At 49.6% G+C, this 15,174-nt stretch overlaps 1 protein-coding gene across 1 annotated transcript in view; it reads right to left on the bottom strand.

The window, feature by feature from the left end:
* The window catches only part of CUX2 (cut like homeobox 2), a 263,389-nt gene that overhangs the window by 34,501 nt on the left and 213,714 nt on the right, over positions 1 to 15,174 (bottom strand). Inside the window, exons 5-6 of the mRNA XM_060118635.1 lie at positions 5,294 to 5,428; positions 2,077 to 2,200 (exon numbers count right to left, since the gene is read on the bottom strand). Coding sequence (XP_059974618.1) covers positions 2,077 to 2,200; positions 5,294 to 5,428 — 259 coding nt within the window. The remainder of the gene's footprint in view (positions 1 to 2,076; positions 2,201 to 5,293; positions 5,429 to 15,174) is intronic.

Raw genomic sequence — 15,174 nt, 5'->3', positions numbered from 1 at the left:
TGACCTTGCCTCTCTGGGCCTCAATTTCCTCATGTATAAAATGGGTTTCTGATGGAGTCTGCCTCAGAGAGTGCTGTGAAGCACATTCAATGTGGTGCCCAGCACCCAGAGTTCCCTCAGCATCACTGGTAACTATTAGTGTCCCCTTGAGAGGCACTTTTTTTCCCTTTTCTGTGGCAGGAGTTTGGGAAGCACCCCCAGCCCACTGTGGTCTAACTTGGGTGTGATGCAAGCATCCCAGCAGAGAAAGAGGACCCCTAGCTATGCTGGGGGAGGGTTTATGCAAAGCCTGAGCCTTACCTTGGCTGGCTCAGTGACTCTAGGGAAGGAGCCCCGTTTACCTTGATCTTATCCTGCCCCCTCCGCCTCGCTCACTCCATTCCAGCCACACTCGCCTCACACATCAGGCACGTTTCTACCTCAGGGCCTTTGCACTGATTGTTCCCTCTGTCCCTATATACCTGCAAGGCTCCCTCACCTCCTTACGGCTTTGCTCACCTTCTCAGTGAGGCCTCCTCCAACACTCTATTTAAAACTTCAGCCCCCGGGGATTTCGCTGGTGGCGCAGTGGTTAAGAATCCTCCTGCCAATGCAGGGGACATGGGTTCGAGCCCTGGTCCGGGAAGATCCCACGTGCTGCAGAGCAACTAAGCCTGTGTGCCACAACTGCTGAGGCTGTGTGCCACAACTACTGAAGCCTGCACGCCTAGAGCCCGTGTTCCGCAACAAGAGAAGACCCTGCACCGCAGCAACAAAGAGTAGCCCCTGCTCTCCGCAACTAGAGAAAGCCTGCGCACAGCAACAAAGACCCAACGCAGCCAAAAATAAATAAATAAAACAAATAACTTAAAAAAATCAAAAAACAAATAACTTCAGCCCCCATCTTATCCTCTCCCTCTTCTGCTTTATCTGTCGTCACAATGCTTATCATGTAGCACACCACTTATCGTTTTTGCTTGTGTTTTCCTCACTAGAAAGTAAACTCCAGGAGGGCAGAGGTTTTGTCCATTTTGTTCACTGCTGTTCCCTAGAACAGTGGCTGGCACACAGTAGGTGGCTCCATAAATATGTGGAATGAAGAAATAAGTGAATGACAGAAAGGATAAATATAATAATCACCATAAAATTGTCCTAGAAAGGCCCTAAGAATGCATATTTTATCACCACTCCACCAATCGTAAAGGCAAACATTTACTGACATGTGCTTCTCCCTGTGAGCACTGAGCTAAGCATGTACAGGTGTCATTTCATTTCACATTCTTATGGCAGACTAGGAGTTGACACTGCCTGTGACAGTCAGTGTTATACGTCCATTTGGCTGGGCTATAGTACCCAGTTATTCAGTCGTACACTAATACATGTACTGCTGTGAAGGCATTCTGTAGATGGGGTTAACATCTACAATCAGTTGATGTTAACTAAAGGAAAATATTCGCAATATCACAGGTGGGCTTCATTCAGTCAGCTGAAGGTCTTAAGAACAAAACTGAGGAAGAAGAAATTCTGCCTCAAGATGGCAGAACTAACGCCCACCTGACAGTTTCCAGCCTGCTGGCTGGCTCAACCAGTTCAGACGCACCAGCCTCAATCGTGTGTGTTAAGTCCTTGAAATACAACTCTTTTTTTTCTTAATATTTATTTATTTGGCTATGTTGGGTCTTTGCTGCGGCACGTGGGCTCTTAGTTGCGGCATGTGGGAACTAGTTCCCTGACCAGGGATCGAACCCGGGTCCCCTGCATTGGGAGCGTGGAATCTTAACCACTGGACCACCAGGGAAGTCCCAAAATACAACTCTTAATTAAAAAAAAATTCTACTGGTTGTTCCTCTGGGGGACCCTGGGTAATATACCACCATTAGCCCCATTTTCTAGATGGGGAAACTGAGGCTCAGTGAGGTGATGTGACCTGCCCAGGGCTGGCCACTGAGCTGCTGATGTGTGCCTTGAATCCAGACCTGCATCTCCATCTCCAACCTGCATCTGGATTCCCAAAGGGTCCTGGGCAGGGGTGACTTTCCAGGTCCCCCCTCCCAGAAGCTGGAGCAGCGGGAGCCTGCCTCTCCTTCCCTCACTCACTTTTGTTTCTCTGCCTCATTTCTCTGCAGCAAAGTTTCTGTCAGGAGGGCTTTGCTCGGAATGCCTGGGAGGCGGCTCCCCTCAGTCAGCGTGGGCCCAGCCGGCGAGGTCCCCTCTCTCTGTTCTGGAGGGAGAAAAAGAGGGAAAACCGCCCATTGCTGAGAGTGGCGTGACAGCCAGAGCTGCTTTCTGCAAACCAGATCGATCAACAGTGCTGGGAGAAGAATCAATTTCCCAAACTCAGCGTTGGAGAGAGCGCAGCTGTCAGGACCTGTTGTCACTGCGATCAGCTGGGTTGAGCCTTGGCGAGTGCCTGCACGAGAAAGTCAAACTCCATCGTGCCGGCCTCAGACAGCACACCCAGAGGCTTCCTTTGCCCTCTCAGACCTGTTCCTGCCTCCTTGGCCTTCTGTATGATTAAGAAAAATCATGGTAAAATATACATAACATAAAATTCACCATTTTAACCATTTTAAAGTGCACAATTTAGTGATACGTAGTATAGTCAAAATGCTGTGCAACCATTATCAGTAATTCCAGAACACTGGCATCACCCCAAAAGGAAACCTGTCCCCATTAAGCAGTCGCTCCCCACTCCCTTCCCTAGCCCCTGGCAACCACTGTTCTGCTTTCTGTCGCTACGGATTTGTGTATTTTGGATATCTCATAGCACTGGAATCATAACACCTATCCTTTTGTGACTTGATTCTTTCACTTAGCATGTTTTTGAGGTTCATCAATTTTGGACCATGTGTCAGTACTTCATTCTTTTTTTTTTATGGCCGAATAATATTCCATTTCATGGTTATACCATATTTTGTTTTTCCCTTTCATCCATTAATGGACGTTTGGATTATTCCCACAATTTGGCTACTGTGAACAGTGCTGCTATAAACATTTGTGTACAAGTTTTGTTTGAGCACCTGTTTTCAATTCTTTAGGGTATATCCCTAGGAGTGGAATGGTTGGGTTACAGGGTAACTCCAGATTTAACTTACTGAGGAGCCACCACACTGTTTTCCCTTCCCCAAAATTGATGGCACACACTCAGATGCTCAGTCATCGCCCCTCACCTGCAGGTGCACTGGGGCAGGGCCCACGTCAGGTCCATCTTTACAGGCCCTGTGGCAGTTCATTTGGGGATCAGTGTGTGCCTTTGGCACCGAACTCATGGAGAGAGAGTTGCTCAGGGGCCAGCCATTGAAGGTGAGTGGCTCAAGAGTTCCAAAATTTGTTCTCCCAACCTTGGGTCCAAGTGACTCAGTTAAATCCTGTCCTAATTTTTAAGTTTCTACTGTGATCCTGGCACAGGAGGGTGAGTGTAGAGCTGGGCGGTTTGTAGAGTGAGCCCCTCTACTCTAGAAGCTAGTACAGCAGTCAGCTTATAATACACACACGCGCACACACACACACACACGTGCACACATGTACTGGGAACGTTCCAGGTGCCTAGGCCACAACAGTGAACAAAAAGGCAAGTTTTGACCATCATGATGCAGAATAACAAGTGTCCTCAAGAAGAAACACAGCCCAGGACCAAGGTCAAAAACTTCTGTTCTGATTCCCCACTTGGCCACCTGCGGCTTCTGTGACTCAGTTTCCTCATCTGTAAAATGAGGCCAATGACACCTCAAAAGATTGATGCCAGGAGACAGTGAGATGCTGTGTGAAAGGCACACTGCACAGAGCAAATGCTCTCAAGAGGCAATTTCCACAACTACTATTATTCTTACAGAAGGAAGTTTGAACCTCAGAGGGACCTCAGAGGAAGAAGTGACAATTTTGCTGGGGAAACTCAGAAGCTTCACAGAGGTGTGTACATATGAGCAGGGGCTGAAGAACTGCCAAGTCCTGGCTTGTCAGTGTGGTTGGAATCGTATTCCAGGTGCAGGACCAGAGTTGGCAAAGTGCTGTTATTTTAGTCACTGTAAATCTTCCCCAGAGGACCCTGCCTAGGGCCAGACTTACAGCAGGTGCTCTCTACGTAATGTGGGGAGGGGGAAGGGAGGAGGTTGTGAAATGGGGGACTGTGAGAGAGTGGTTGTTTCCTGAGAAGAGACTTCGTGTCATGCTTTCATTTGACAGGCCTCAGCCCATTTTATCTTCACTACATGCCAAATCTGGCCCACCACCTGTTTTGTCAATAAAGTATTATTGAAACAAAGCTATGCCTACTCATTTACATACTATCTATGGCTGCTTTCACCCAGAGTTAAGTAGTTGTGACAGAAACTACATGACCTGCAATACCTGCGATAATTAGCTTCTGGCCCTTTTCAGAAAAAGCTGGCTGACCTCTGAGGTAAAGCCTACTCTTTCGTTCCTTAAACAAGAATCCCTTCACCTGACTCCCCCGATTCTCTGCTCAATTCTTTCCCCAAAGTCTTTCTCACCACCTGACATACTATATATTTTGCTAACAGTTATTGACACCCAGTCCCTCCCTCTAGAAGGTCAGCATGATGAGAGCAGAGAGTTTTGTCTGTTTTGTTCCTGGCTGTGTCCCCAGTGCCTATGACAGTGCCTGCAGGTCAATGAACACCCAGGCCTTGGACGGCCACCAATGGCTTTCTCCTGCTGTTGGCCCCTCCCTATGGTAACCTCCTACCTCACCTTCCGGAGGTAAGCACCACGCTGAAGTTTGTTCACCATTCTCTTGCTTTTAAACATTTTTATCACAACATATGTACACCCAAACACTATTATTGTTAGCTTTGCTAGTTTCTTAACTTGTCTCATTTGGGGCTGAGACAGTGCTGTGTTCACTACATCCTATTTCCCTCTCCTTCTGGGCACACAGCCAGACTACATTTTCCAGCCTCCTTTGCAGCAGGGATGTGGCCAAAAGTGATGTGCGCCACTCCCACCACCTCAGTGTGATCCTCCACATTCTTTCTCTGCCTGTTGGCCAGGTGTCAACACTCACTGTGACTCTGGATGTCGAGGATTGACGATGGCAGGACTACCACAGCCTGGGTCCCTGAATGACTGCGTGGAGTGTCCTCTGCAACTTCCCCTCCCTTCAAATATATTAAGCCTCTGAGATTTGGGGTTGGTCTGTCTCAGCAGAACTGCACCTTAACCCATCCCACATCTAAAATTATGATAGAGTTGAGTTCCCTGCCCCCCTTCCCCCACAAGGGTGGCCGAGTTTGGCTGCCAACGATCCACAGCCCATTTGTTTATTATGGACATCCTGTGAAAACCTTATCAGTACCTTTGGGGCCGAGGAGCTCAGGGTGTCTCTTCCACGAACTGTGGAGCTCTCGCCGCGGCTGCCCGCTGGGGTCGAAGCTGGGGGACTGCAGTCTGTCGTCTGGGCTGCGTGAAGCCTCAAACACAGGCACGGGGTCTGCACAGAGAGAGGAGGACAGGGGTGGTGGGAGCCCTGGGGGTCAGGGGGTGCCCCAGCTGAGGCCACAGGGCCAGGGAGCTTGGGTGGGAGGAAGCATCCACAGGAGCCATCTGGAATCGCTCTGGTGGCTTAGGGGAGCAACATGGACTTCCTGCTTTATGAGGGAGCAGATCTCCAGGCACCTGTTCCGGAGAGCATGTGCCATCCCCATGGGTGTGGCTGTCCTGCCCAGCTGGGAATAATAATAACAATTATCATAATAACTTCACTTTCCTGATTCTAGATGCCATCTGTGGTGGCCATGAGATCGTGTCCTGCACACCTCCGACCACAGGGAACATCACTTAGCAAGGACCCTAGCAGGCACACTCTGAAATCCATCAGTTCAAGCCTAGCCTTCTCATGGGACTTCCCAGACAAGGCCTGCAGGCAGCGAGGGTAGAGGCAGACCTGCTCCTGGGGGACACAAAACTGCTGTGAGGACCGGCCCGTGGCCTTCCCCAGTGCTCCCTTCCTTAGGCTATAATGTGGTCTGGATGCTTCCACCCAGTTCCCCACCTCTCCTAGCTCCCTCCCTATTTTCCTTCACCCGAGGTTCCCTAATAGCATCTTTGCACATATAACCCTTGGGGTGCTTTTCAATGGATCTGGGCCAACACACCATCATTTGTGACACTTGTGGCCGATTAAATAATAGTTTTTCTGGGGGCGAGATATACACCTGGATATAAGATGTCTCCGTATTTCCCAATAGCTAAATTGAGGACTCCAGGTCCTTCCACCTGGAATTCTGTCCCCAATCCCACCCTGTCACCTAGCAAGCACTTCGTCTTCCTTCAGATCTAGAATCCAACACCTTTTCTTCCAGCAACTCCCAACCTGGGGCAGGAGGTTTGGTGTAGCATCTTCCATGTTACAAAGCCAGTCCCTGGGAATAGGTTCCTACGATGCACCCAGCATCCCCTGGAGGCTGGCCTGGATCTAACTTGTTTTCACATATGAGGAAACTGCTCAGAGAAGCCAGGTGACTTGCTGAAGAGTGGAGGAGAGACTCAAGTCTGGGTCTCTTTCTCTGATGCCACAAAGACTTCCTGTCCCAGTGGTGTGGATATTTCGACCCCAGTAGTTGCAGGTAGGTAGGTGTTCATGGGGTCCCCAGAAAGCCAGGGCCTCCTCGCTTCAGACCAAGGGGGCTGGTCTGGTCCACATTTTTTCTAATGCCCCAGAGCCCTCTCTCTTCCTGGCCCCTCCTTTGGGATCTCCCACCAGCATCTGCTTGGCCATTGCTCTCTGCTGGTGTGGACCCTGGAGTCAGATGTCCCTGGTCCTGGTCTAATCCATACTTGCTTCTTAGGATTGCTGTGTGACCTTGGTAAATGGCGCTACCTCTCTGTGCCTCACAATAAAAGTACCGACCTCGTGGGCCTGTGATGAAGATTCATGTAAAGTGCTCAACACGGTGCCTGGCACTTGGTCAGCTCAGGACAAATGGAAGCCCTCACTATTATTCCTGCCCTTCTGAGTGCAAGCCACACTGACCTTCTTCTCTCAGTCCCTCAAATGCACCTTCCCACCCCAGAGACTTTGTATGGGAGGGAGCCTCTGCCAGGAACACCCTGCCCTCCCCTATCCCTTTCAGCTAGTTAATGCTTACTCATCTTAGCAACTCAAATGCCAATTCTTCCAGGAAGCCTTCCTTGACCAGTCGGTCTTCTAGTATGAGCTCTCCCAGCTGCCTGCACCTTTCCTTCACAGCACTCACTGTACTTCCAATTTTCACTGATTTGCAAGTGCACCTAATTAATACCCGCTGGACTGCAAACTCCACAACAAGGCAGGGCTGGGACTGCACCTGTTCTTGCTCCTCCACTGGACCCCTTCTGGGGTGAATGAAGCCTGACCCACAGTCCAACCCAATAAATATCTGCTGATGGAAGAAACAGGGCAGAGCCTATACTTGGGGACCTTCAGGTCTGGTTGGAACAAGGCCACCTCTGCATTTTATCCCTCTTCTCCCGCCTGTTTGTTTAGGTGGTGGGAGGCTCAGACAGTGGGTGTTTGTGTCGAGGTAAGCAGGTGCACGGGAACGCTGCTGCTGGCTTTCCTCTGTCAGCACTCCCCCATGCCCCGTCATTAGGCAGGGGCTGCTCAGCAGGGTATGCCATTATGTCTCCCTGGGCTGATGTAATTATACATTGACATAATTAACCCAGCAAGCGCATTAGGCAGGCCAGCTAAAAATTCATCTATAATTATTTGTTGTGTGCATGCTAATGAGTCCATCTGCACTGCCTTTGTACAACACGGACAAATTAATTTACAAGTCTGGATTTTTTAATAAGTTCAGGGAAACGCTTCCTATTGTGTCCTGGTTTTTGAGAAAGGAAGAAAAAGGCGACAAGCGCTTGCCGGGGTCAGGGAGGTTAGATAAACACGGGAGGCTGCAGCTGAGAGCGGCATGGAGGGCTCGCTCTGGTTCCAAGGAGGTGGGAAACATCCAGCTCATGGCTCAGGGGCCGGCTGGCTAGGAGCCTGTCCAAGCCAAAAGATGATGCTCGGGTGAAAAAGGATGTCATTTACCCCACTCCCAGGGATCAGAAATTGATGTTTGTTCTGCTCGGAGGCAGTGCGGTCATCCCTTGCTGCCTTGTGCTCTTTGTCCAGGGGAAGCTGACCGCAGGTGGCCTCCTGCAGAGACTGGAGGAGGTGGGTGGCGAGTGGACACTCAGTACGGGGTCAGCGGGTTCCAAGGCTCTCTTTACCTTCATTTGCCAGTACAGGGTAGAACAGAGTGGTTAAACTCTCAGAACATGAAGTCCAGCGCTGGTCTTGAGCCTCAGTTTCCCCACTTAAAAAGTCAGAAAATATGACAGTTTCTACTTCTCAGAAGTTACTCCTGGGAAGACTGAAAAAGATTACTGAGAGAGGCAGCATGATTTAAGGACTGCTGGTGTCAGCTCCAGCTCTAAACTGGCCATGTGACCTTTGGACAGTTAACCTCTCCAAGCCTCCATTTTCTTATCTGTAAAATGGGGCTGCAAGGATTGAATGAGAGAATGTGTACAGAGATTTGCACAGTGCTGGGTGCACAGTAGGGCTTGATAAGTGTTGGCTACTGTTATTACCCTGAGAGGGGGCAGCACACCGTCCCGTGACGTTCTAGGAGCTGTTGTCTACGTGGCAAAACTCCATGGAGACTCACGACAGGGTAAGGCCTCATATACTCTCATCAGTGCCTGGGAGACTCAGAATCCAGTAATCCTGCGTTGAGTTCCACTCAGGGACTCAGAGGCTCCAGCTTAGAAAGTCACACTGAGGAGGGACAATTTGTAAAGTGTCTAACACCCCTACCCCAGTGCACAGTTGGGGAAAAGTGGGGTCCCATGACTTCCCTGAAGTCTGCCCGTGAGTTGGTGATAGGGTCAAGATGGGGCCTTGGGCCTCGGCCTCTTCTTCCCACACTGTGCTTCCTCCTAGATCCCCAATTTGAGAGAGGAAGTCGGGTAAGGTTCAGATGACTCAGCTGAAGTCAGGCTGTGGCCAAATCCTAACAGCCAGAGCACTTTAAATCGATTAGAATTCAAACAGTCTTCACCACAACACTGTTAGTAGGTCTGTTGTGTTCCCATTCTATAGATGGGGAAACTGAGGCATGGGGGAGTGAAATCACTTCCCCAAGGTGAGGCCCAATAAGGTAGATGCTGCTATTTCCATTTTCCAGACAAGGAAATGAAGGCCCAGAGAGGAGATTCTATGTGCTCAAGGTCGCCGAGCTCAGAAGTGGCAGGGGTGGGATTTGAACCTGGCGTGCCTGGTGACTCTTTGTAGTGGGCTAAGCTGCCTTGAGGCAGGGCATGGGGGATTATTAGGCCAGAAGCACAAGAATGAGGGCACTGTTCTTGGCCTTGCCACAGGCTTGCTGTGTGACCTTGGACAAAGCATCAGACTTCTCTGGGCTCCAAATTTCTATCACAAGTATCCCTGAGGCACACACTCAATCAACATTGGTTATCACCAGATAGGGGTGTGGTCCTGCCAAAGTGAGTGCTTTTGGCCCTGGGCCTATTCCTTGGCGCTGGGATGCTCAGGGAGGGTGATTATTAAACGCCTTCATAGCTGAACTTGACACTTGAGGTTTGAACATTGTGAATCCTCCAAATTCCCAAAGCCACTCTCAGATAAAGGGGGAGAGGGACAGGTTGGGAGGCTGACGGTCAAATCCTGGCTGTGACAACTTTAGGGAAAGTCACTTAGGTCCCCTGAGCCTCAGTTTCCCCCTCAGTAAAACACGGATAACAACAGGACCTACTGTAGAGGGCTGTGCAGGGACTCCATGAGCACGCTGAGCCCCTGTGACAGTGCCTGGTACCTAACAGAGTCTAAGTGAGCGTTACCCTCATTCTTATGACTTGTGGCAGTGTGAGATGTGCCACCCAGCTCTCCCTTCAAGAAAGAATGTCCTGCGAGGAGTTGGTGACAGTCTCCAGGAGCTGCACCTTCGGATACACTGCAGTGTTTGTTTGGAAGCCAGGTTTCCCCAGGCCTGCTCCCAGCCAATGACCGAGCAAGACAGGGACAGTAGGGCTGGGCCACTCCTGCCGATGCTGGAAAAGGCAACCTAGTATTATAGACTAAAATGTTTCCCCCCAAACCCATATGTTGAAGCCTTAACCCCTGATGCAACTGTATCTGGAGACAGGGCTTTAAGGAAGTAATTAAGGTTAAATGAGGTCATTAAGAGTGGGGCCCGGGCCTCCCTGGTGGCGCAGTGGTTGAGAGTCCGCCTGCCGATGCAGGGGATACGGGTTCGTGCCCCGGTCTGGGAGGATCCCATATGCCGCGGAGCGGCTGGGCCCGTGAGCCATGGCCTCTGGGCCTGCGCATCCGGAGCCTGTGCTCCGCAACGGGAGAGGCCACAACAGTGAGAGGCCCGCATACCGCAAAAAAAAAAAAAAAAAAAAAGAGTGGGGCCCAATCTGATAGGACTGGTGTCCTTACAAGAAGAGGAAGAGACACTAGAGCTTTCTCCCTCTGCACGTGCAGAAAGGAAAGGCCATGTGGGGACACAGTAAGAAGGCAGCCATCTACAAGCCAGGAGAAGAGTTCTCACCAGAAACCAACCCTGCCGGTACCTTGATCTTGGACTTCCCAGCCTCCAGAACTGTAAGAGATAAAATTCTGTTGTTTAAGCCACCTAGTTTGTGGTGTTTTCTTATAGCAGCCCGAGCAGACTATTGCATCCTGCTTTGGGGCTCCTGTTAGTTTTAGCTTGGCTGAGACTTCTTCAGAGCTGTACTGCAGTTTGAGGTTCCTCCTACCAACCCTCCTTCCTTCCCTCTCTCCCTTCCCAGGTGTTAGACCAGCATCACCAAGTGAACGCTCTCCTGGTCTCCTCTCCCTCTCCTTCATCCTTCACAGGCATCTTCCCCAATAAATCTCTTGCACATCCGGTGCCATCTTGGCATGTGAATGCTTCCAGAGGACCCAAACCAATATGTGATTACTCTTTTGCCTCTCAGAGCCTCAGTTTACTGGTCTGTAAAGTGGGGATAGTCATAGTGCCTCTCCTGTGGAGCTGCAGCTAGACTCTGGAGTCTGTGGGTGTGGAGCCCATGTTGAGGTGCTGGTACGTTCCACAGTGGTGAATCTAAAGTGGGCAGAGCTCACAGGGGGACCTATGAGTCCATGCACCTGCTTCACTCAGCAAGAGTTTGTTGAGCATCTATCTGTGGGGGGCACAGTAGTGACCCTGTCTATGTGTAGCTGACATCCCAGTCAGATAATATGGATGGGGAAAGGACTTATCTTAAGAGCATTAGAAAGTGACATGTTCTAATTCGCATTTTTCAAAGGCTCATCCAAGCTGCTGCAAGAAAAATGGGCTGTAGAGGGAGCCAGTCAGAGGGCTACAGCAATAGTCCAGGCAGCGATGCTGGGGGATCAGGGCGGTGGCAGGAGGAGTGGGGGGAAGTGCTCAGACACAATAGGTAGACAGGAAGAACTGATGGGGTGTGGTGTTCTAGGCTGAATAGCATTTCCCCAAATTCATGTCCATCCAGAACTTGTGAAACTGACCTTATTTAGAAACAGGGTCTTTGCAGATGAAATCAAGTTAAGATGAGGCCGACTGGATTAGGGTTGACTAATCCAATGACTGGTGTCTTTACAATAAGAGGAGAGGACACAGAGGGACAGCACACAGGGAAGGCCCTGTGAAGACAGAGGCAGAGATTGAAATGATGTGTCTACAAGCCAAGGAATGCCAACGATGGCCGGCCACCACCAGAAGCTAGGAGAGAGGAATGGAACAGATTCTCCCTGTGCGCCTGCACAAGGAACCAACACTGCCAACACCTTGATTTTGGGCTTCTGGCCTCCAAAACCGAGAGAATAAACTTCCATTGTTTTAAACCATCCAGTTTATGGAAATTTGGCATGGCAGCCTCTGAAAACTAATACATCGTGTGTACTCTGGAGGTTCAAAGTCCAAAATCAAGGTGCTGGCAGAGCTGTGCTCTCTTGATCTGTTCCACGCTGTCTCCTAGCTTCTGGTGTCGCTCGCAATCCTTGGCATTTCTCAGCTTGTGGTGGCATCACTTCAATCTCTGCCTCTGTCATTGCTTGGCCCTCTTCTCTGTGTATCTCTCTCCTCTTCTTATAAGGACACCAGTCATGGTGGATTAGGGTCTCACCCTAAGGACCTTCCCTTTTCATCATCACATCTGCAAAGACTCTATTTCCAAATATGGTCACATTCACAGGTAGCAGGGGTCAGGACTTCAACATATCTTTTGGGGGCACACAATTCAACCTATAATACGTGGCAACTGGCTGGATACCAACTGTGAGAAAGGCAGGACTAAGGAGCTGCTAGACTCCAAGTCTCATAGGAAGGAAGTTCTTACTTAAGCCTAACCTACTTCCCTCCTGCTGCACCCATTTCACCAGTCGTCCAGGAAGACAAGTGTGCTTCATAAGACAAAGCAGCAGGTGCTGGGCTCTGATCCTCCTGTATGTTCATCCTCTCCAACTACTGAGGAACAGGGTGGTGGGTTGAGTATGGTCCCTGCTCTGAAGAGTGCATAGCAACGATGATCACTTATTTCTCCAAGCATATTCCATTCTTTATTTCCTCCCCACAGAATTCCTAGACTTTATGGCACGTGGGTAAACTCATTTCTTCCCAGCTCCCCCATCTGGGAGAAATCCATGGAAGTCTGAGCTACATTGCTGGGGATTGGGTTAGGTAGAAAAAAAATATTAGCATTCAGAGGACTGGAAGATTCTGCCAAGTTAGGCTTAAGTAAAATGCTCAGCTGGGGTAGCTGACACATCCGAGGGCTTCCTGCTTACTTTGTCCAACTGGTATTAGTTGATGCATCAGCTAAACGTCACTGGCTGCTCTTACAAATACAAAGTGAAAGAGACAGAAATGACGGCAAATCTTTGAAATGTTGGGAGGTTTCTCAGAGAACCTGACAGTCACAGGGGTCTGGGGGCATCTAGCTTTCATTCCTCAGCAACCCCTTTCTCCCAATGCCTTTCACACAGTAGGTGCTCAAGAAATGTTGCTTGTTTTAAGCATCTAAGTTAGTGGTCATTTGTTACAGCAGCAGGAAAAAACTAATACAGTCTGTAATTCAGCCATTTATTCATTTGTACCTTTTTACTGAGCACCTGCTATGTGTCAGATACCATTTCTTCGGTTGCTAGATACTTCCTGAGCACCTTCTTAGGGAAGTTTCTGGGCCCTGGAGATACAGCAGTAAATAAGAGGAAATTCCTGCCTTCCTGGGGTTGACATTCTAGAGGGGAGAGATAGCCAAAGGACAAATAAACCAACGGCTGTAAGGGGGCTGAGAACAAAAACAGCAGGGTTGGGGGAGAGAGTGGCCTGAGGTGTGTGCTTGGGGGCAGTGTGCTAATTGAGGCAGCCTGGTCAGGGAGGTGACACTTGAGCAGAGCCCTGAAGGAAATGAGGAAGCCAGCAGGGGGCTGAGAGAGAATAATCCAGACCCAGGAAGCACCAGGAGAAACAGCTCCCATTAGACCAAGACATGCTGGCACACCATCCTGACCAATCCCCCCTAAGTTACTGTCCCAGAAACACAGCTTAGCTTCATCTTCACAACAACTGACCCGTTTTACTGATGAGGACACGGGGCTCAGAGAGGCTGGCGAAGCCTGGGTAATTCTTGGTGCCAGCTTCACCTCTCCTCCCTGTAGGCTGGCCTGGGTGCTGGTGGGTGGTGACTGGGTTCAGAGCAGGCTCTGGCTCTTCAAACACTAGTTTCTGGTCTTCATCCTCCCAACTCCAGCAAACATTCATTCTGGGGCAGATGGGGCACCCATATCCAGGAAGCTGGGGTAAAGAGCAGACGAGATGCCCACCCAGCATCTTGAGCCAAAAGCTCCAGGGAACTGACATTTCTTCATCCCCACCACCCCCCGCACCCTGACATATGCCAGGTACTTTGCAGATATTTATATCTCATTTAATCTTCAAAACAACCACATGAGACATTGCTATCCTCCCCATTTTCCAGATGAGAAAACTGCAGCCCAGCAGAGGGAAGCCACTTGCTGAAAAAGGCGGAGCTGGATTTGAACCCAGGGTGGCCCAATCGTCAAATGCTGGTGACATGTCACACCTTAAGCTGCATCCACCTGCCCCCCAAAATATTACCAACTTGATATCTGTCCTTACGTGATTTGATGTTTTTAACTTAAATATATTTTAAAGGAATATTTCTTTCACTATTGTAAGTAGATCATTGGGATTCTCTATCATAAAAAAAGGGGTTTTAACCATTAAAATAAGTACAAAGGAAAAATCAAGAAACTGATGTTATTCAATTCTAGTTACATCCCCATTGCCTGCTCAAGACCTTGAGCTTGAGGCCGGCTCTTCCTTGGTTAAAAGGAGAGATTCACAGGTGTTCCCTAGGCATTTAAGATGCTTTAGCACCTGACTGAGACTTTCTCTAGAAGGAACTAAAAAGGTGATACCTGGTGTGCAATGTATTCAAAGTCTGTGTTGCGCCAGGTTCACCAAGGCTGCTCCCTATGTCAGGTGACCCCACTTGGGGAAGCGTGGGGTCCCGCTGACCCCCAGTCTCCAAAGCGACCTGTGTCCCCCTCCAACGTCTGGCAAGCCGCATATCTCAGTGTCAGGAGAAGTGACAGAACATCCCTGTAGCTCCTCATCTGGAGCCAGGGAGCCTGGCTTTCTGCAGGGCTCAGCGCTTCCACTGGAAACCTTTCAGCTGAGACACGTGGCTGCCCAGAGCTGTGAGCGGGACTTTATTTCCCCCACTTCGCTCCTGCAACACACACACTGTCAATATACAGACAAGGGCAGTGGCAGCGGGAATCAAACGGCTTTAGATCCAACCTGAATTTAAAAAGCCCAAAACAGGGGACCCCAAATCAGAAGTGTTTGACTACATATCCTTTGGATTAGTTAAGCACGTTGGCAGACACGGAAGGTCAAACATGAACCATCCGAGGTGGCAGGTCCTGATGGGCATGCGGCAGGGGGGAACGTCGTCAGGAAATAGAGTGCCTTTGTCTTACAGCCATCAACTGGCTCTTTATGCATAAACTGCTTAATAAAATGACTAATTCATTTTGGTTACATTGGATCTAAACCCCTAGAGAATACTGCCAACGGATTTATAATATTTTAATCTCACACCAGGCTTTCCAAAGCCTTTGTAGGAGGAGATGGATAGAACATCAAC

Source organism: Mesoplodon densirostris, chromosome 15, assembly GCF_025265405.1.
Source record: "Mesoplodon densirostris isolate mMesDen1 chromosome 15, mMesDen1 primary haplotype, whole genome shotgun sequence".
NCBI lineage: Eukaryota > Metazoa > Chordata > Mammalia > Artiodactyla > Ziphiidae > Mesoplodon > Mesoplodon densirostris.
The sequence above is the reverse complement of the archived record's forward strand: the minus strand, read 5'-3'. Positions and strand labels throughout refer to the sequence as shown.